The sequence below is a fragment of the Amblyomma americanum genome, chromosome 4 (assembly GCF_052857255.1).
Source record: "Amblyomma americanum isolate KBUSLIRL-KWMA chromosome 4, ASM5285725v1, whole genome shotgun sequence".
NCBI classification, from domain to species: Eukaryota; Metazoa; Arthropoda; class Arachnida; order Ixodida; family Ixodidae; genus Amblyomma; species Amblyomma americanum.
Genome location: NC_135500.1, coordinates 135003022 through 135023788, shown reverse-complemented (window position 1 = coordinate 135023788; position 20767 = coordinate 135003022). Strand labels below are relative to the sequence as shown.

The 20767-nt window shown below is 51.5% G+C and overlaps 1 protein-coding gene across 1 annotated transcript in view; it reads left to right on the top strand.

The window, feature by feature from the left end:
• LOC144128372 (uncharacterized) overlaps positions 1-20767 on the top strand; it is a 100091-nt gene that overhangs the window by 41039 nt on the left and 38285 nt on the right. The window contains exons 4-7 of the mRNA XM_077661733.1: positions 674-775; positions 4343-4577; positions 12314-12557; positions 17601-17888. Of these exons, the coding sequence (XP_077517859.1) occupies positions 674-775; positions 4343-4577; positions 12314-12557; positions 17601-17888 (869 nt within the window). The remainder of the gene's footprint in view (positions 1-673; positions 776-4342; positions 4578-12313; positions 12558-17600; positions 17889-20767) is intronic.

Genomic DNA, 20767 nt, shown 5'->3' with positions numbered 1-20767 from the left:
GAAAAACAAGCCGCCATTTTATATAAAGCACTCGCCGACGCGCAGAAGTCCAGGGCATGCACAACCTGGATATGCATAACGAAATGGCCACTTAGTTGGCAAGAACAGTACAAGAAAACTGTTCGAAAAATTTAGCCGCCGCGGTGGCTCTGTGGTTATGGCGCTCGGCTGCTGACCCGAAACACGCGTGTTCGATCGCGGCCGCGGCGGTAAAATTTCGATGAAGGCGAAATTCTAGAGGCCCGTGTGCTGTGCGATGTCAGTGCACGTTAAAGAACCCCAGGTGGTCGAAATTTCCGGAGCCCTCCACTGCGTCGTCCCTCATAGCCTGAGTCGCTTTGGGACGTTAAACTCTCATAACGCATAAATCATGTTCGATAACTTTATAAGAAAATTATTGTTCGTTTATATTTGGACAGAGTAAGCGTGTCATCTAAGAAGGTGGTAATGGGGCTCAGAGCGTATACCTGATGCCTGTAATTATGTGTCACCCTGGATATTGTCTTCTCGTATGGAAAGGGCACGTGTGCCCTACTTTGTGCATAGCAGTTCGGACCTTTTCAGTGCATATTTTCTGTACACATTTGGTTTGGACATTTGGGTGTCCCCATCTCACTGCCCAGCCTCCTCTAATGTCCTAAAAAGTGCGCGCCCGTGGCAATTCTGTCCGCAGGCGTGGATGTGGACATCCGCGACGCCCAGTCCCGGCGGGCGACGGACGTGCTCGAGGAGCTCAACACGGGCATCGCAAAGCAGGCGCGGGACATGATACGGGGTGAGTGCAACAAGTGTGCTTGCATTGCATACTCTGTGAGCCTGCAGTGTCCCCCCCCCCCCCCCCGTGTTCCGGCGCTGCCTGTCGCATCTCATGAATTTGCGGGCGGGCAATTAGAGATGCAAATTCGGGCAGGGCTGCCTCTCCTCCGAAGTCCGGTGCCGTCTGTGGAAGCACGTACGCGCATCGCCATCTGCGGGCCGCCAGCGTCAGCTGCGGTCGCTGTTGTCGACCTTTGTGTGCGCTAACGTGAACCGGATGCGCCGCTCTTCGAGATAAGCTTTATGGATGTTTCCTGACGCCGTCGCGTATGGGCTCCTGTTTTATTTAGTCTTATCTTTTCTTTGTTTTCGCATTGAAGCAGGAAAGGTGTGTATGTGTATTCCGGCAAAGCGGCGCGTGCGGTACACTCTGAACAAAAGGATTAAAAAGGGAGTAAAACTTCTTCTAGCGCACACCCTGTTATAAAAGGGTGTGTTCTAGATGACAATTTACTCCCTTTTTACTCCCATATATGTATGTTTTTGTTTAGAGTGTAGCAGTTGATCGCACGAGCTGCAATAGCGGAAAGATCCCTGGCACTCGCGTTATTCATTATTGAATGGGCGCTTGGGGAGTAGGAAGTAAAGATTAAATTAACTACTGAGGTTCGTTAGCATCTCCCACGCCGGTCACCCCCCTCGACAGCGTGGCCAGCAACCTTTGTGCGACCTTTATGAACACGGGAGGAAACTCCGCGGCAGTTGGACTATCACACCTAACAACTTCGAGACAGCATTGTATTTCCTAGGGGCTGCGCACTCCTCTTAAGTGGAGAATACGCTGCCATTGTTCGCGTAGCACGAACGTGGACACTTTCATACATTACATTATTCTACTTTAGCCTCCACCTGGAATCCGTGAGGTCCTTCTCTAACCGCTGCTTGTCGAACAATTCAAGGATGAGTTCGGTGAAGAGCTGTAGCATCAGATGTGTCCGAACTTTGTGTCGTCGAAATGCAGCCTCACTGTCACAAACCGTTCGGCGCACTGCAGTTGAATTACCCTTGGTCGCATATTTCAGGTGGCTCTTTTTCTCACTCCGTATGCTCTCGCTATGCCTCACTCCCTATAGGCGTCGCGATTGTGGTACCTGGCTCCCTTTCTCCATTAATTTGGCTGAATTTTGTCTACTGCGTGCACAAATCTCCGCACCTTCGTTTTCACTCCTTCTCGTCAGCTGAGAGGGCCGGCAGGTTGTGGTTGTATGCAGTGCTACGTGACACTCCCACACGAAAGACAGGCAGCGTTATGGCGCGTTCACACGTAGACATTCGGCGGCGAGAGGGAGCGGAATCCGCGGCCGCCGAATTGCTGCCTCGTTCACACTTCCCGGCCACCGCGTCGCCGCTCATCGGCTGTGTGTCGTCTGCTCACGGCGTATAGAGATGTGGCAAGAGGTTAATCGATGCTGTCTACATACTAAATCCGTATGCATGCTTGCGTACGCTAAATGCAGCTATTTTGTCGGATGTTACGCCATTTATAACATTCTCACATTTTAAACGCCTAGTGGCGCCATCTGGTGGTTAGGAGAGGAACCATTGTTGTCAACAAACCGACGCTCTTCTTAAAAAGGCGAAGAATCGTCACCCGAAATAAAAATTAAAGCAAATTTATCGCTCAAACGTTTTCTTATGGGCGAGATAAGACAAATGGAGAGAACGCTAGTTCTTTTATGACCAGTAAACGCGCTAAAAAAGGGAGTAGCAGCGTCGAATTCAGTCTGAAGCGAGGAAGGACGCCGCCATGTTTGTCGCCGCGGGTACTCGCTTTCCTATTGGCTGACGAGATTCGGCGGATTTTTTTCCGGCGGCAGAATTCGGTCCTGGACCGATCGGCCTTTCCGCTGGGTATACCGGCGGAATCTCTGCCGCGGCAGCGGATTCCGCTGGCTCTCGCCGCCGAATGTCCAAGTGTGAACGCGCATTGTGTCCTTTTCTTCGTGTACTGCGTCGTGTTTCCGCGGTGTGTTTGAAAAGATTTGATCACACGTGCCAGCTTCGGCTGTACGCGGTGTCGATCCTGTCGAACGCCTCGTTGAAGGTGGATTCACCCGACGGACCATTGGCCCGCAGACTACTGCGGACTAAGCGTCACGTGGTGTACATTCAGAGGCGAAGTCGAAGGATTGGGAAAAACGTTAGAGATCACTGCGGTGACCCGCTTTGGAGTAATGCGAAAGCATTGACGCCTCCTCGGCACACGTATCTATCACTTATCATTGGTCACGTGATTGCCCATTTCGAGTTTTCAAACTTGGCGTCACGCTTTGGCTCCGGTTTTTCAAATTTGGCGCTACGCTATAGCTCCGCCTACTTCCGGTGTTTTCAAATTTCGTGCCACTTTTGCTCTGGCCCCGTCCAGTTTTTAGACATTTTTGGCTCTAATTAATTAAATACTCATCCGATTTCGAAAATTCTTTTTGCGACATCAACCTCACGTCGTCACAACCATTCATTTGGCGCTATCTCTTCTGAGTTCCTCACAACTGCTGCGGACATGTTTTGTCGACACTATCCGTGCCACTATACTGTGCCATTTCCTTTCCCCCCAAAACCAATTATTATTAAAAACGCAGCCGCCGCGGTCGGGTTCAAACCCGGGAACTCCGGATCAGTAGCCGCCACTGAGTCACCGCGGCCTCCATTGAAATTCGACCGCCGCGGCCGTCACGTGGCTTTTACCCCGTTACCCGCCGAGGTGGCTCAGTGGATAGGGCGCTCGGCTACTGATCCGGAGTTCCCGGGTTCGGACCCGACCGCGGCGGCTGCGTCTCGATGGAGGCAAAACGCTAAGGCGCCCGTGTGCTGTGAGGTGTCAGTGATAATGATAATAATAATTGGTTTTTGGGGAAAGGAAATGGCGCAGTATCTATCTCATATATCAGCGTACACGTAAACTGCACCGTAAAGGAAGGGATAAAGGAGGGAGTGAGAGAAGAAAGTATGAATGAGGTGCCGTAGTGGAGGGCTCCGGAATAATTTCGACCACCTGGGGATCTTTAACGTGCACTGACATCGCACAGCACACGGGCGCCTTAGCGTTTCTAAGGCGCCCGTGTGCTGTGCGATGTCAGTGCACGTTAAATATGGCGCCTTAGCGTTTCTAAGGCGCCCGTGTGCTGTGCGATGTCAGTGCACGTTAAAGATCCCTAGGTGGTCGAAATTATTCCGGATTCCTCCACTGCGGGCACCTCTTCCTTCGTTTCTTCTTTAACTCCCTCCCTTATCCCTTCCCTTACGGCGCGGTTCAGGTGTCCAACGATATATGAGAAAGGTACTGCGCCATTTCCTTTCCCCAAAAACCAGTTATTATTATTATTATTATTATTATTATTATTATTATTATTATTATTATTATTATTATTATTATTATTATTATGCGCGCCGCCTCTCTCCACACGCGGGCGTAGCGCGGACCTCACGGAGCGGAAGCGGAACTCCTGGTCCGCGGGCCAATGGTCCGTTGTATGGATTCATTTTGAATGCTCGCTGTGTCACGACGGAACATCTGCTGTGTTTGCAGAGCGCGCCGAAGCGGACAGCGGCGGGTCGGCGGACGCCAGCCCGCGTTCCATCAGCCCACCGCCGGCGTTCGCGAGTCCCGCGCCGCGGCCGCCACTGCCGGCCTCGTCGCTCGGAGGAGGAGGCGGGGGCCTACCGCGGCGCAACTCGGCGGGCCTGGGCGGGTCCCAGGACATGCTGCTGGACATGCACGCCGCCGCCGCAGCCTCCAGGCACACCAAGAGGCCCTCGCTCGGGTGAGGAAAGAGGCTGACTCTCCACGGATGGCGGACCGCGTGCGCGGGCGCCTTCCAACGCGGAAGCTTCGGCGCGGCGTTCGTGGGGACGTCTTCGCACGGTCTGCAGCGCACGACGAGGCAGTTGAGCGGTCTGGCGATGCAGCCTGTTGCGGGCGATTTTGACGGGAGCTTATCATTTGATGGGTAATAATAATAATAATAATAATAATAATAATAATAATAATAATAATTGGTTTTTGGTGAAAGGAAGTGGCGCAGTATCTGTCTCATATATCGTTGGACACTTGAACCGCGCCGTAAGGGAAGGGATAAAGGAGGGAGTGAAAGAAGAAAGGGAGAGGTGCCGTAGTGGAGGGCTCCGGAATAATTTCGACCACCTGGGGATCTTTAACGTGCACTGACATCGCACAGCACACGGGCGCCTTGGCGTTTTGCCTCCATAAAAACGCAGCCGCCGCGGTCGGGTTCGAACCCGGGAACTCCGGATCAGTAGTCGAGCGCCTTAACCACTGAGCCACCGCGGCGTGTCATTTGATGGGTGCCATTTTCGTAAACGTAGTGTTCTGCTAATGCTGAATTTAGAGGCTGGTCCAGTGTAAAAAGAAAGTCATCCAAAGATAAAAAGTGACTTATTCTTGGTGCGAACTTGATAAAGCTTATACGCCTGCGCTGCTCATTCTGTCCTTTGGAAAACTGGGAGGAACACTCAGATAATGAACACGCGGTTCGAGCTCGTATACTGCGGGAGTAATAATCATCGTCGCATGCTTGCGAGCTGTTCCGTTTCATATTAAATGAGGCTTTGTCCACCTTGTGTAACACCCAGTGCAGCGTGCGTGCGGCCTGCGCTTTCTTCGGCCGCATTCCTTCTTTCTCCCTATTTCTAGTAAGTGTCGGTATTCTGGAAGGGGCCACTAACTCGCTTGTCCATTTCGGAGTGACACAAACTCGGCGCGTTCTGTTCCCCCCAAAAATGACATGAGCTGAGACCTCCACGGTTCCTTCGCATCTGTTCGCCGCCCACATTTGAGCGTCTCCGGCGTCGATGTGACGTTTCGTTTAAGTACTGGACAGCCGACAAAGCGTGTCGTCACTCATCACGCCCGGTTTCGGGTCTCCAACCGGCAGTCGACGTGGATAGCAAATGGACGTGCGCACTAAGTGTGACGTTACAGAATACCTGCCCGGATGCCCGCGAGAGTCTCAATCTGTCGCGCCGCCGTGGGCAAGGACGGAAAGACGAAGTGTTTCCTTTCTTCTTTCACTCCCTCCTTTACCCTTCCCTTACGGCGCGGTTCAGGTGTCCAACGATATATGAGACAGATACTGCGCCATTTCCTTTCCCCCAAAAAACAAATTATTATTATCACAAATAATAATAATAATAATAATAATTGGTTTTTGGGGAAAGGAAATAGCGCAGTATCTGTCTCATATATCGTTGGACACCTGAACCGCGCTTTAAGGGAAGGGACAAAGGCGGGAGTAACAGAAGAAAGGAAGAAGAGGTGCCGTAGTGGAGGACTCCGGTATAATTTCGACCACCTGGGGATCTTTAACGTGCACTGACATCCAACAGCACACGGGCGCCTTAGCGTTTTTCCTCCATAAAAACGCAGCCGCCGCGGTCGGGTTCGAACCCGGGAACTCCGGATCAGTAGCCAAGCGCCCTAACCACTGAGCCATCGCGGTGGCTCATTAACGAAAAGGGCTGAAATTATAATGAGGATTAGAGAATGCACTCGGCTTAATATAGCCGAAATCACGAGAAGAAAGTTGACCAGGGCTAAAAATGTAAGCTGAGAATATGCAACCAACAGTCCATTAGGGCATTAAAACGAATTACAATACGAGGTAAGTGTTGCAGGGGTCAGCGAAGAATCCGGCGGGCGGGTTTGGCAGCACTTATTGAAGGTCAGTGGAAAAAACCATTGTCCTGCATAGCACGTGATAAGACGCCGAGTTGAAAAATGGGAATGAAAATTAGTTTTTGAGGAAAGGAAATGACACATTATCTGTCTCGCATCTCGCCGGACAGCTGAACAGTGCCGTACAGGGAGGGATAAAGGAGGGAGGAACTGAGAGAAGAAAGGAAGAAAGAGGTGCCATAGTGGAGGGCTCCGAATAATTTCGACCACCGGGGGATCTTTAACGTGCACTGACATCGCACAGCACACGGGCGCCTTTGCATTTTGCCTCTATCCAAAAGAAGAAGGGAGTGAAAGAAGAAAGGAAGAAGAGGTGCCCCTCCTTTATCCCTTCCCTTACGGCGCGGTTCAGGTGTCCAACGATATATGAGACAGATACTGCGCCATTTCCTTTCCCCAAAAACCAATTAATAATAATAATCTATCCAAAAGCGGCCGCCGCGTACGGGTTCGAACCCGGGCACTGCGGCTCAGTTGGAATAACGTAAAATTTTGTACGCGCAGAATGTGAAGAATGCATTTCAGCTATAGCCTTCTTCTACGCAAAAGGAAAGTGCGGACAGCTCCAGAAGTAAATAAAAACGACAACGCAACGGCTGAAAGAAGTAAAGCGCAGGCAGCAGCCACGCGTGAAACCGACGCTGCAGCGTGCGCCGGATGAGCGCGTTTGCTCTTTCTGAGCTCCTGAATGTCGGAATATTGCTGTCTGCGCTTCAGCTACCGCGGCAGTGCACCGAAGAGTGGCTGGGAAGAATATGGCCGCTGTTATTGCAGTTGCATCGCGCACGCGCGCGTCTTTCCCGCCTCGCGAACGAGATGTTGCACAGCTGCTAATGTGTGTTCACGCGTGTTCGTCCTCCTACTGTAATTTGGGGGCCGTCTATGAGCGGTGTTTTCCCGTAATTTGCTTTCCCCCTTCCTTTCCTCCTTCTCCTCGTTTCCGGTCGCGCTCTGTTTTAGAGCGCGCGTAACTGCGGCACAGCGACCGTATACACAGGGTGTGAGAACTCGCCTAAAGGGCTGCGCTGGGCTTCGTCGTTGCTTGTGCGACGGCCTGTTGTGTACGCGCCGTCCATTAGGCAGATTGTTTTGAGCGAGGCGTCGGAGTTGCACTGCGGAGATCTTATGCGCGTGGTGCGTAGAAAACGCGGAGGGGAAAGATGTGGAGAAAACGGAAGCGCGGGTTGTCTGGCCGGAACGCGTCTTTATGCGGAATCCTCTTCATCTGCTGAAAGCGGATGTTGTTCTCTCACGGAAGCCGGTGCGATAAAAAAAAAGAAAACAGCTGCTGCAGTATATACCCGCCGCGGTGGCTCAGTGGTTAGGGCGCTCGACTGCTGATCCGGAGTTCCCGGGTTCGAACCCGACCGCGGCGGCCGCGTTTTTATGGAGGAAAAACGCTAAGGCGCCCGTGTGCTGTGCGATGTCAGTGCACGTTAAAGATCCCCAGGTGGTCGAAATTATTCCCGAGCCCTCCACTACGGCACCTAATTCTTCCTTTCTACTTTCACTCCCTCTCTTATCCCTTCCCTTACGGCGCGGTTCAGGTGTCCAACGATATATGAGACAGATACTGCGCCATTTCCTTTCCCCAAAAAACCAATTATTATTGCTGCAGTATTGGCACGCGTGAACAGAATTTTTGAATTTCGCCTTGTATGCCCGTCTGGGAAGCGGGTTGAATAGTTGACACTATATAAGTATAAGCAAAGCTTACAAGTAACGCCCATGCGTGCAAAGCGCGAAGTTACCGGCGATGAAAAAAAATTGGAGGACGCTTAAGCGACAGCGTGTCGCAGCGTTGCCGAGGGGTACACGGAACGCCATCGCCCGTTCGGCGCGACGCGTGGCCCGTTGGACAATTTAAGGAAAGGACGCCTGTTTCACATATCTCGGCGGACACCCGAACAGGGCCGTAAGGGAAGGAAAATGAAATGAACAATTCCTTTTAAGGAAAGGATATGACGCCTGTCTTACATTTCTCGCTGGACACCCGGATCGCGCCGTAAGGGGAAAAAAAATTGATCGACCGATCGATCAATCAATCGACCGATCAATCCATCCATCAATCAATTAATTACTCATTCAATCCATCAGTCAATCAATACATCAGTTAATCCATCTATCAATCAATCCTTAACGCTGTCGCGTTAAAATCCCTTCCCTTACGGCGCGGTTCAGGTGTCCACCGAGATGCGCCATTTTCCGCTCACGGCCAAAGACGCCGACGACACCGGCTTTTCTGAGACACGAGCTCCTTAACGCTGTCGCGTTAATATCGCCCACATGCGGGCTGTTCAGCGTTCGGACGCGTATACTCTTGGCCTTGATCGAGAAGGCTGCAGGATGAAATAAATTTGGCGGTGTGTATTTTCCGAAGCCGTCTGTGACAATTGTTCGTGAAAAATTCACGCGAATAATAAATTGCAGTTACCTGAAGAAGTTTTAGTGCTCTCCTTCCGTCTTTATCTCCCAAATTCCCTTCCCGACGCAGACTAGCATGCCAGCAGTTTTTTAAACGCGGGCTGAATTCTCTTCTTTTTCATTAAAGGGTCTCTCTCTCTCTATAGTGTGTACCAATTTCTTAGGAAGCACCTGTTTGCGAGGTCGATTGCAACCTCAGGAGAGCGTTCAGAGCATCGTACATCAAGATGGGTTACAAGGCTAAGGAAATGAGTAGAGCTAAAGTATTTTACAGTCGAACCTCGTTATAACGAAAGTGAGGGCGCCCGGCGATCACTTCATGATAGCCGTAGCTTCGTTGTAGCCCGTGTTGACCGAGCTTCTAAGAAGAATCGTCATTCCTTCGTTATATCCATTATTTCGTTATAGACCGTTTCGTTATGACGAGGTTCGACTGTATTAGGTAAGAAAGGCGCATGACCATGTGGGATGGGGGGGGGGGGGATAACGAGGAGTAGGCAGAGTGTTCAATGTTTGCACGGTCGTCAGTCACGTCACATTGCACTGAACAGGCCACTAATTAGGGAGCCATATTTTACAAATACCATTTGGACAGTTCGAGCCGGTTGCTAGAAGGGAGCGGTAGTTCCAGCGGTAGGGTGCGAGTGAACAAGAAAAAGCAATTCGAGTACCCGCCGCGGTGGCTCAGTGGTTAGGGCGCTCGACTACTGATCCGGAGTTCCCGGGTTCGAACCCGACCGCGGCGGCTGCGTTTTTATGGAGGCAAAACGCTAAGGCGCCCGTGTGCTGTGCGATGTCAGTGCACGTTAAAGATCCCCAGGTGGTCGAAATTATTCCGGAGCCCTCCACTACGGTACCTCTTCTTCCTTTCTTCTTTCACTCCCTCCTTTATCCCTTCCCTTACGGCGCGGTTCAGGTGTCCAACGATATATGAGACAGATACTGCGCCATTTCCTTTCCCCCAAAACCAATTATTATTATTATTATTATTATTATTATTATTATTATTATTATTATTATTATTATTATTATTATTATTATTATTATTATTATTATTATTACTCGCTGCTGAGGTTACTAGATGTTCGTTGGCGCATACCGGAGGGGCGGTCAGAAGCGTGGGTATACCGAAGCTGACGTCTGGCTACGTGTGGCGAGGTCGTGTACTTGAGGTTTCTCGACTGTGTTAAGAGTCCTGCCTTGGAGCACCGTTGAGGGCAGTAGGAGACTGGTCGCGCATGTTCTGCGGCACGGTGCAGCTTCGGACAAAAATTTTAAATATTTGAAAACTGTAAGGTACTGGTATAGAAATATTGAAGGTAACGGTCCATTCTTCCGATATGTAGCAAAATCTTTCTTTTGTAGTGTTTCCATCGCTCGCTTCTAGCAGTTAAGACTGCCATAAAAACCAATTGGGAACGCTTTTGACGATAGGGAAAACGTTAATAGGAAAAAAATTCAGGCCTGCCTACGGGGGGTCTGCGGATATATTGATACAGTGAAGCCTTGTAATAAAGGAAAAAGTTCTCTCATATGCATAGATGGAACCCAGGTCTCGGAGGTAGAAAACTTCCGCGTGTTAGGGCTACAAATCAACAACAAAGGTAATAATTCCATAGCGATTAACAAACCAAAGTCCACGTGCGAGCATATCAGTAGGATGATTGGCATGGTGTCTGGCAAGCACGGTGGACTCATGGGAAAGGAGACTTTACGCCTGGTGCAGGCTTTCGTCATTAGCCGCGAATAACATATGCGTGCCCTACCTCAAACAGCTGCAAAGCGACAAGAAGAAATTAGACGTAATAGTCAAAGCGGCCATCAAGAAGGCGCTTGGACTCCCCTCCAAGACGTCCACTGATCGCCTTCTCCACCTAGGAATGCATAACACGCTGGAAGAACTACTCGAAGCTCACCAAACAAGCCGAATAATGCGGTTATCAACGACCATAGTTGGTAGACGACTCCTCGAGGATATCTGCACATGGCGCTGCCACCAACAACAGAAGACAGGGGGAACATTCCCAAGGACTGGAGAGATAAACTACTAGTTAAATCAATACCAAAAAACATGCATCGCGAGCACAATTAAGGTAGGAGAGAAGCTAGAGAGATAGATAAGTATTACGGCAGAAAAAATGGCACGCATTATGTAGACGCCGCGGGCCCTACGCAAGAGGGCATCTGCACCGTCGCGGTCATACACGAGCGAAAGCAGGTGGATGGACTCTCGGTGAAAACTAGTAAAGTTGCGTTAGCCGAGGAAGTGGCGGTAGCGCTGGCAGCCACTCACTTCGACGCCACGCTCATAATTTATGATTCTCAACACGCCTGTCGAAGTTATATAAGAGAAAGAATAGCGCCGCTTGACAGCAGAATTTTAGCAAACGCGCAACGTAGCTCAATGCAGGGAACAAAACAATTGGTATGGGTGCCCGGACACCGGGAATAGAAGGGAAGGAGGCTGCTCATACAGCCGCCCGAGCGTCTCTCCCCCTGAGTTCCACTGAATTCCCAGACTCTGTCGGGACTCCTGTACCGAATCCGCTTACCACATATGCGGACATTACAACATATCTGCGCCTCAGTAGGCAGACGTTCCCGGAGCCCGCCAAGGGCCTGGATAGAACTCAGGAACGACACCTCAGAAGGCTGCAAACGGGGTCGTTTCTAAGCCCTGCGATTCTAAAACACATAGACCCACATTTTTCGGGGTACTGTAAATTTTGTGACACGTGGGCAGACGCATATCATATGGTATGGGCCTGCCAGAAAAATCCGCAAATAAAGAGAGTAAATCAGCCAACGAGAGAGGGTTGGGAGGCGACCTTGTCCGGCTGCTCGGACCTGGAGACCCAGAGGGATCTGGTCCAAAGAGCGTGGGTAGCAGCTACCGCCAATGGTGTCCCGGAATGAGGACTACCACCCAGGCAAGGGAGCGGTGAAACCCTCCACTCTGCTCTAAAACCGGCCCCAGTGCACCCAATAAAGTTTTACCACCACCACCACCATATACTCTTGCCCGTTCAAAAATGCTCCTGCCGAGAACTGTTGGATACGAGGTTTAAATGTTTTGATAACCGTTTTGAGGCTCGTCAGTAGTAGTGTAAAGCCCTTGTCAAAACAGCCCACTGCAGGCTGAGCTGTTTTTTGTGGGGCTCTTGAAGAGCGTCCGTGGAAGCTCTAAATCCCGCAGAGATGAGGACGTAAGTTCCTCTCACCTTCAAGTGATTTGGAACGCTGCCGATGCATAACGAGCCACGCAACGTGGCCGAGAAGTGAACCTCTTGGTATCTGTACTTTTGACAGAGGCTGTACGTGTCTCGGGACCAGGTCTTTAGATCCGCACGTGCCTTTTCTCCCTCTGTCCCGTGCCCTTAGCGACGTGGCCAGGGCGTCCTCTCTGCGACCCCTGGAGGACCACCGGTCGGGCAACGGCGGAGGCGGTGGCCTGGTGCTCAGCTTGAGTCCCGCCGAGCTGGCGCAGGTTCCTCCGCCGGCCTTCTTCACGTCGGCGCGCTCCTTCGACGAGGACAGTTCGTGCGGCCCCGGATGGACAAACACCTCCTCTTCGGCCTACCTGCCCATGGCGGCGCTGCACCAACAGCAGGGCACCAAGCCGCTGGTACGTTGGACCATCCGTTGCCTCGTGTTTCGCATACGCTGAAAAAAAGAGGAAACGTTTGTTTGTTTTGACGCAGTGCCGTGGTCACGGAGCAAGACTATACAGGAGGTGAAACTCCCGTCTGCGCGAGCGAGCGCAGGCGACCAGATAAAGTCACAATTGTATGCGCCGACGGGGGCGCATGCAGTGGCGGCGCCTTGCGGCGCCTCGTAGAAGCAGCAGGGAAAAAAATTAAATACATAAATGCAGCGCCCGGGCAGGCGCTCCGGCGGCGCGCTCAGAGCAGACGACAAGTAGACGAGACGGGTGCTTGCTTCAGCGGGCACGCCGTGACGTTGTATTTCAGTAGTTTCTTTCCAGGCCGTCAGGCGCCGCCAGCAGGATAGTGGCGCCGCGGGCTTGTGACCTTTTCTGGTCGCCGCAGACGGCGGAGTTTCCACTCCTTATAGTCTTCCTACGTGGCCGTGGTTAAAGGTTGTGCGTGACTGTATCATGATATGTTGGCGCATAGTGGGGGCGCTCTACTACTTGGCGCTGCCAGAAATAGGGCCGTCGGCTACCCAATGTACACTAAAACTCGCGTGAATGTCCTGCGGACGTTCAGGACGTCCAAGGAAGTTCCTGTGCCCATTGGGTTATAGCAATTCACACGCTGCCGGCACCTACACTCTAAACAGAAAGGACTAAAAAGGGAGTGAGATGTCCGCTAACGCACTCCTTTTTATCCCCCTTTTATCTCTTTTTAGCTCTAGAGGACAGATTACTCATTTTTTATTCCTATATACGCGTACTCGTAATTGCAGTGTAGCGGCCCTAAGCGTGACTGATCGCGAGCAATCATGGTGATAATAATAATAATTGGTTTTGGGGGGAAAGGAAATGGCGCAGTATCTGTCTCATATATCGTTGGACACCTGAACCGCGCCATAAGGGAAGGGATAAAGGAGGGAGTCAAAGAAGAAAGAGGTGCCGTAGTGGAGGGCTCCGGAATAATTTCGACCACCTGGGGATCTTTAACGTGCACTGACATCGCACAGCACACGGTTGCCTTGGCGTTTTTCCTCCATAAAGACGCAGCCGCCGCGGTCGGGTTCGAACCCGGGAACTCCGGATCAGTAGTCCCCTAACCACTGAGCCACCGCGGCGGGGCGTTTCGCCTCCAGAAGCCGCTTTCCGTGGTTTTTTTTTTTAATGATGGCTTTGCTGATAGGTGTCGCCACCGGTACATTCGTCTCACTTACGCTGCTTTAGCGTGTCTGTTTGTGCTGTATCTACTATAAGCGTGCCCGACAAAGCCTGCGACCAAACTTCCGCGTCGCGTTCCCTTGCGAGTGTCTAGAGCAGATGGACGGCACGGCGATTTAGGGCCCACCCGGGGAGTGCTCAGTATCAAGCTGCTGCTCCCTACTCGCGGGATTCAAGATAGCGCGACAGGCGGCCGGCGAAGCGCTTCTTCCTCGACACCGGATACTTGCGCCAGTTGGTTGGTTTTTGGTGGAAAGGAAATGGCGCAGTATCTGTCTCATATATCGTTGGACACCTGAACCGCGCCGTAAGGGAAGGGATAGAGGAGGGAGTGAAAGAAGAGAGGAACAAATAGGTCCGGAGTGGAGGGCTCCGGGATAATTTCGACCACCTGGGGATCTTTAACGTGCACTGACATCGCACAGCACACGGGCGCCTTAGCGTTTTTCCTCCATAAAAACGCAGCCGCCGCGGTCGGGTTCGAACCCGGGAACTCCGGATCAGTAGTCGAGCGCCCTAACCACTGAGCCACCGCGGCGGGGCAGGATACTTGCGCCAGAGAGCCGTTATCTCTCGCGATCTCTCTGCTTCCGCCCGGAACTTCGCGCGCACCCTACCTGCCGTGGCCTGTCTCTTCCGAGGTGAGTCGTCGCCGGGAGATGTATGGCTTCCTGCCACTCTTGCTCCGACGTTTCACTGTCGTATAGCGTTACGCTATTTAGTTTTTTTTTATTTTGCAGTTGCGTATTGCTCACCCCCCCCCCCCCACCCCACTCCAGTGAACGGTTTTCATAGTCATCTTTCTTTCTCGATGATTTCGGTCTTGCATACTGACTTGTTATAATTTTCAAGATTTCAGCCCGAATGCGGGTCTTGAAATAGGATCGTAAGAGCTGTAATTCGTTACATGGTTCAACGCCGTCAGCGCTATAGATCTTGCCTGAGGGCAAGGTAAAATTTACCAGACTACCAACTGCAAGTCACTAAGATCTTTAGCGCCGATCATTGATCTGATCGTTTGTTACGCCTGTCCTTTTTTTCTGTTGTTCTTGTTAAAATCCTTTCAGTTCAGTAATTAAATAGCAACTAGTCTGCTATATCGAACATTGCTGTGGCGCTCGGCTGCTGACCCGAAAGACGCGAGTTCGATTCCGGCCGCGGCGGTCGAATTTCGATGGAGGCCGCGGTGACTCAGTGGCGGCTACTGATCCGGAGTTCCCGCGTTCGAACCCGACCGCGGCGGCTGCGTTTTTATGGAGGCAATACACGAAGGCGTCCGTGTGCTGTGCGATGTCAGTGCACGTTAAAGATCCCCAGGTGGTCGAAATTATTCCGGAGCCCTCCACAACAACACCTCTTTCTTCATTTCTTCTTTCACTCCCTCCTTTATCCCTTCCCTTATGGCGCGGTTCAGGTGTCCAACGATATATGAGACAGATACTGCGCCATTTATTTCCCCAAAAACCAATTATTATTATTATTATTATTATTATTATTATTATTATTATTATTATTATTATTATTATTATTATTCAAATTCTATAGGCCCATGTACTGTGCGATGTCAGTGCAGGTTAAAGATCCCCAGGTGGTCGAAATTTCCGGGGCCCTTCACTACGGCGTCCCTCATAGCCTGAGTCGCAATGAGACGTTAAGCCCTCATAAACGAACATTACTAGCAATACATTTCGATGTAGGGGAAATCCGAAATCGCCCACCTAGTGATAAGAATTAAGTGCAGACTAAACAACACTAGTTAATCGAAACTAAGTGGAAGCTTTCCACTACGGCTTTCCTCATGGCAGATGTAGGTTCGTCATGTAATAACCCACTAATCACTTACCCGGTAGCCTCTGACAGAGTAAACACGTGCCGACTAGCGCGGTTTATCACTCATGCTCTCATTGAGGCTGCTGGATGTCTGTTTAAGCTCGCCAAAAAAACACAAAGTGCCTATCACAGCGTTCAGCTGTCTAAGCTGTTACGGAGCTGAGCTGGAGTATCTGTGTGCAACAAGTTTATTAATTTTCTTGGGGTTTAAAAAAAAACAGACACTACATCTAGACAACACACAAGGGGCACCCGCTAGACAGAAACTTCGTTAAACCATTCAATTGGGCTAGTTCGTAATGGCTTGGTAGAATCATTTTCTTGGCGGTTAAAAAAAAACAGACCCTTCATCTAGATAACACGCACGGGACACCCGCTGGACCGCTAAGAAATTATTCCGGAGCCCTCCACTACGGCACCTCTTTCTTCCTTTCTTCTTTCACTCCCTCCCTTATCCCTTCCCTTACGGCGCGGTTCAGGTGTCCGCTGTGATGTGAGACATACTGCGCCATTTCCTTTCCCCAAAAACCAATTATTATTATTAAGCCATCACCAACTAGCCCAACATAATGTTGTAACGAATTTTCTATCTAAGGGGTGTCCCCTTTGTGTTGTCTAGGTTTAGTGTGTTTTTTAAACCAGTACGAAAATAAATTCCAGGAAGCCATTACCACCTAGCCCAACTTAATGTTTTAACGAAATTTATCCAATCAGTATGACAACGCAGCCTGTAAACGTGCTGACCTTGACCCTTATTGGCAGCGTTTAGTTGTATAACTGTACCGCAGAGCTCGTGAATGACGCCTTCTTTGTTCGGTTGCACGCGTCGGCTGTCATTGTTCTCACCGGACCCCCTCCGCCTCTACTCGGCTGTCGCCAAGACGGATCGTTGTCGCGTGTCGCGTCTCTGGGGCCTCGTCGTCTTCGCGTGGCCATGACTGCGCGCTGCTACAGAATTTCGCGCCTGCTGTCTCGCCTGCGTGCCGCGACATGCGATACTCGCGCCCCGTAGCGCTTTCTCTTACATTCTGGCTCAGTGAACGGCGTGACGAAGAGAACGGCTCGCTTGCTTCGCTGCGCCAAATGCCGTCACACGGCCTACCAAACTTAGGAAGCATTTTTTTTAGAAAGCCTGTGGAAGCGAGGGCTCGTTCATTCTCAAGGTCCCTGAAATGCTGGCACCATCTGGCACTGTCAATATGCACTTTGGGTAATACAGATAGTTAGCATCCCCTTTCTATAGTCAGCAACCCCTTTGTATCGGGGCCGCCGCGGTGGCTCAGTGGTTATGGCGTTCGGCTGCTGACCGGAAAGACGCGGGTTCGACCCCGGCCGCGGCTGTCGAATTTCGGTGGAGGCGAAATGCGAGAGGCGCGTGTACTGTGCGATGCCAATGCACGTTAAAGAACCCCAGGTGTCGAAATTTCCGGAGCCCTTCACTGCGGCGTCCCTAGTAGCCTGAGCCGCTTTGTGATGTTAATCCCCCATAAACCAAACCAAACCTGGGACTCTCACCGGACAATCCGGATTCATATATTGCATGGACACAAGGTCCATGTCATCGTTGACTTCTTGATTTCATCACATCAGCTCAAATTCTTTCATTTATTTAAACATCCTACTCATCTTTCACTTCATAGTTTTTATGCCCTGAGGCAATAAACATCGCTTCAAAAACTAAACCTTGTGGACTCCACCCTTTTTTTTAAAGGGACATTCGGGACAAATTGAAGTTAGCCTGTATCAGTCGATTTCTGCACTCTAGCCACAAAGTGAAAACGCAGCACTTAAGAGCTGGAAAAGGCCGACAAATGAAGTGCAGATGTCGCCATCACGGGCCGATTTCACGAGTAAGCTGCAGTGTGTCGACACAGTTTTTTGGGCGTGGATCCCAGAGGCTACGCTACTCCACCATTCGCTTTGAAATGGTGCACGGGTGCATATATTGCGCGCACTTGACCCGTGCAGCCTCCGGCGAAGCCTCCCCGACGTTCGGTGGCCTGCTCGCCGGGCGTCTACGAGCAGCTGTGCCTGGCCACTTCGGGAGGGCCCAGGAGGCGGCGGCTGTCCTCCGGAGACTCGCGCTCCTCGGCCGAGTACGTGGACATGCGGCCCAACGCTGCCGCCTCCTCGCAGCAGCAGGTGCAACAGCAGCAGGTGCAACAACAGCAGCAGGTGCAGCAGGCGCAGCACCACCTCGACAATCACAGCGACGCCTCGTCCAGGCTGTGTGAGCTGAGCAGCCTCTACGACCAGGTGCGTTGTGTGCCATCCTCCGCTTAGGGGTGTGAACGTCTTTCTTGGAGCGGTATTTGTACACTTCGCCGTGCAGTTGGGGCAGCTTTTAACGCGATAGCCTTAAAGGCCCCGTTGCCCAGAAAATCCGGCGTCGGCGTTGTGAGCGAAAAATCACGAGCATGACTCTGGCAGGTGGTCCCCCATAGAGCAACCTAGGAGGCAGATATGGGCCACCTAGGTCAAGTGACTTGCCTACCGGATAGTGAGCAAACTGCCCACCGTGGCAGGTGGCAGTTAAATTAATTACTGGTCGCTCGGAAATAGCAACCTGGGCCGCACAAGCCCCACAAGAGAGCACCTGCCATCGCAGGTCAGTGGCGCATCGCTTAACCGCTGCACCACTGCGCCAGGAGCGGTATGAGGACTCCCAGGTGTCCAAGGCTGTAAACTAGAGAATGACCTTTTTCATATACTGGAACTACGCTGTCCCATCATACCCTTAAGGCGGAGCTTAATTGTCCCCTCCAATTTTTGTTTTACTACATGTCTGCTGTGTTGGTGAAAACCGTGACGAATCCGACCTTCACTAGTGGCATTCAGTGCGAAGAGTGGGGCTAGGTTACTGTCAAGCTTCTTGTTTCCTTGAAAAAGACACGGGCTAGAGAAGAACAGAGTTAGGTACCGCTGTTTTTGATGAGACATTTTATGGGGTTCTGTGGGAATATAGGCTCTGGTGCTTAAGCGGAGTGCCGATGTCCGCCTGGTGCTGTGGCCAGTATACATACACGGGAACACTGCCTGTCGGTCCTAGATCGCAGGTGCCTCCGAGGCGATCGAAGCGGAGTAATTCGACCGTGCGGGGCTTGCTGATTTCGGCCGCCGTTTTTTAGTCGTGTTAAGATGGTGCTGGTATGTGGGGATTTAACGTCCCGAAGTTACACGTGGGCTGTGAGGGATACCGTAGTGGAGGTCTCCTGATTAATTTAGACCACCCGGGGTTATTTAATGTGCGACGTCAGCGCGCATCACACAGGCGCAGTTTACATTTCATCTCACATCAAGGTGCGGCCGCCGCGGCTGGGATTGGATTCCACGACTTTGGAGTCAGTATAGCCGAACGCCAAAGCCACTGAGCCATCGCTGCGGGGCGTGTTAAAATGTGCAATATAACTAGCCCTTCTTGGGCTTGATGTGCTGCTCCTTAATTTGAAACAGCCATAGATCCCTGTGTTCTGGTTAGGCTCGCAGCCTTCTCCTATACTGGGAGTTTCACCTAAGACTTTACACACTTTTGAAAAATAAGCTTTCTGAGTTAGAAGAGCGCTGTGGTGGCGGCCCTCTGGAGGCGGACCTCCATTTCCCCAAGGTTCCCTTGCGTAGATCATATGGTTATATCATCTGCGTAGAGTGCGTAATGGATGCCTTCCACTCGGGCCAATTGGTGTGGAAGCCGCATCATGGCAATGTTGAAAAGAAGCGGTGACAATACCGCCTCTTGAGGTGTACCCATTGTGTATGGTCCGTATTCGTCGTCCTCGATCTTGAGGAGGGCCGGACGCTTCGAGAGAAAGTCTCGTACATAGGCGAATGCTTAGTGCCCACAATGGGTGGTACTCAAGTTGGCCAGGATGCTGCCATGACGGGCGTTGTCAAAGGCCTCCTTAAGATCGAGGGCAAGGATGGCCTTGTCGTTGTAGCGCATGGCAGTGGGTCGTATTATTTTGCGGTGTATGTGCAGACATATGCGGTCGGAACCCAAACGTATTGTCTGCAAAGAGGTCCTATACTCCATGTGTGGAGACAGGTGATCCCTAACCATCGTCTCCATAAGCTTGCCCACACAAGAGGTCAGTGAGATGGGCGTCAGGCTGTTGGTATTCACCGTCTTGCCTGGCTTGGGGACGAAAGTGAGTAAGGAGGTCTTCCAGTCGGGAGGAAGTGGACGCCCGTCCCAAATCTGGTTGATGTACTCTAGCAGGTGGAGGTAGGCCGAGTCGGGGAGATTCGCCAACAGTTTGGCTGTTTTGCGATCCCGGCCTGGAGCCGTACTTCGCCGCATTTTAGCTAAGGCCGCCTTAAGGACGTGTAACTCAAAAGGGGCATTAATGTCTGGATTTGGTTTGCCCGCGTACTCGTACTCGGGCCCAACCGGATCCTCTGTGCGGCATAGATACCTGTCGCTCAGGGTGTCCGCGAGTTAAGCCGTCGTACCTTGGTACCCGTGCAAAGCCCGCCGGAGCTGTCGTTGCGTCTCCCCTCTCGTTTGAGCGCGGTCGGTGAGACTGCGAAAAAGGCGCCATGTCCCTTTCGAGCTCACCTGGCGCGCTGCCGAATTACACTTCTTTATCCAGTTTGAGTCAGCCAGCTGGGCAGCATACCCCGCAGCCTTCACTGTGAGGTCGACAGTGCGAGCCTTAAGTTTGCGATTGAGCTTTTGCTTCTTCCACCGTTTGGTAAGGCTCCGGCGCGCCTCCCTAAAGTGCAGTAGGTGACTGTCCACTGCAGGGATCTCTTCGTTGGTCTGACGTGTCGTGACGTTTTGTCTCTGTATTGTGTCCAACTGTTTCGCTCATTCCGCACATCCGCCGTAAAAGAGCACGGGTCGTATCTCCTGTGTTCGAAACATGCCAATCTATCAATTTGGCCTGGCCCCACTTTTTGCGAGCCGCCTTCGGCAGAATAGTGATCCGGAGAAGGCAGTGATCGCTACCAAGAGTGTCCCCCATGTTCTCCCATGCATATTGTTGACTGTTGACCTGCTGGCAGGTGCACTATCGTCGCACACTTGGGCGACTTTCCACCGTCTTGTCCAGGAGTGGTTTATTGCGTAGTAAGTGTCCCGTGAAATTAGTGGATTTTGAGGAAAGGAAACGGCGTAGTAACTGTAACATATCGGC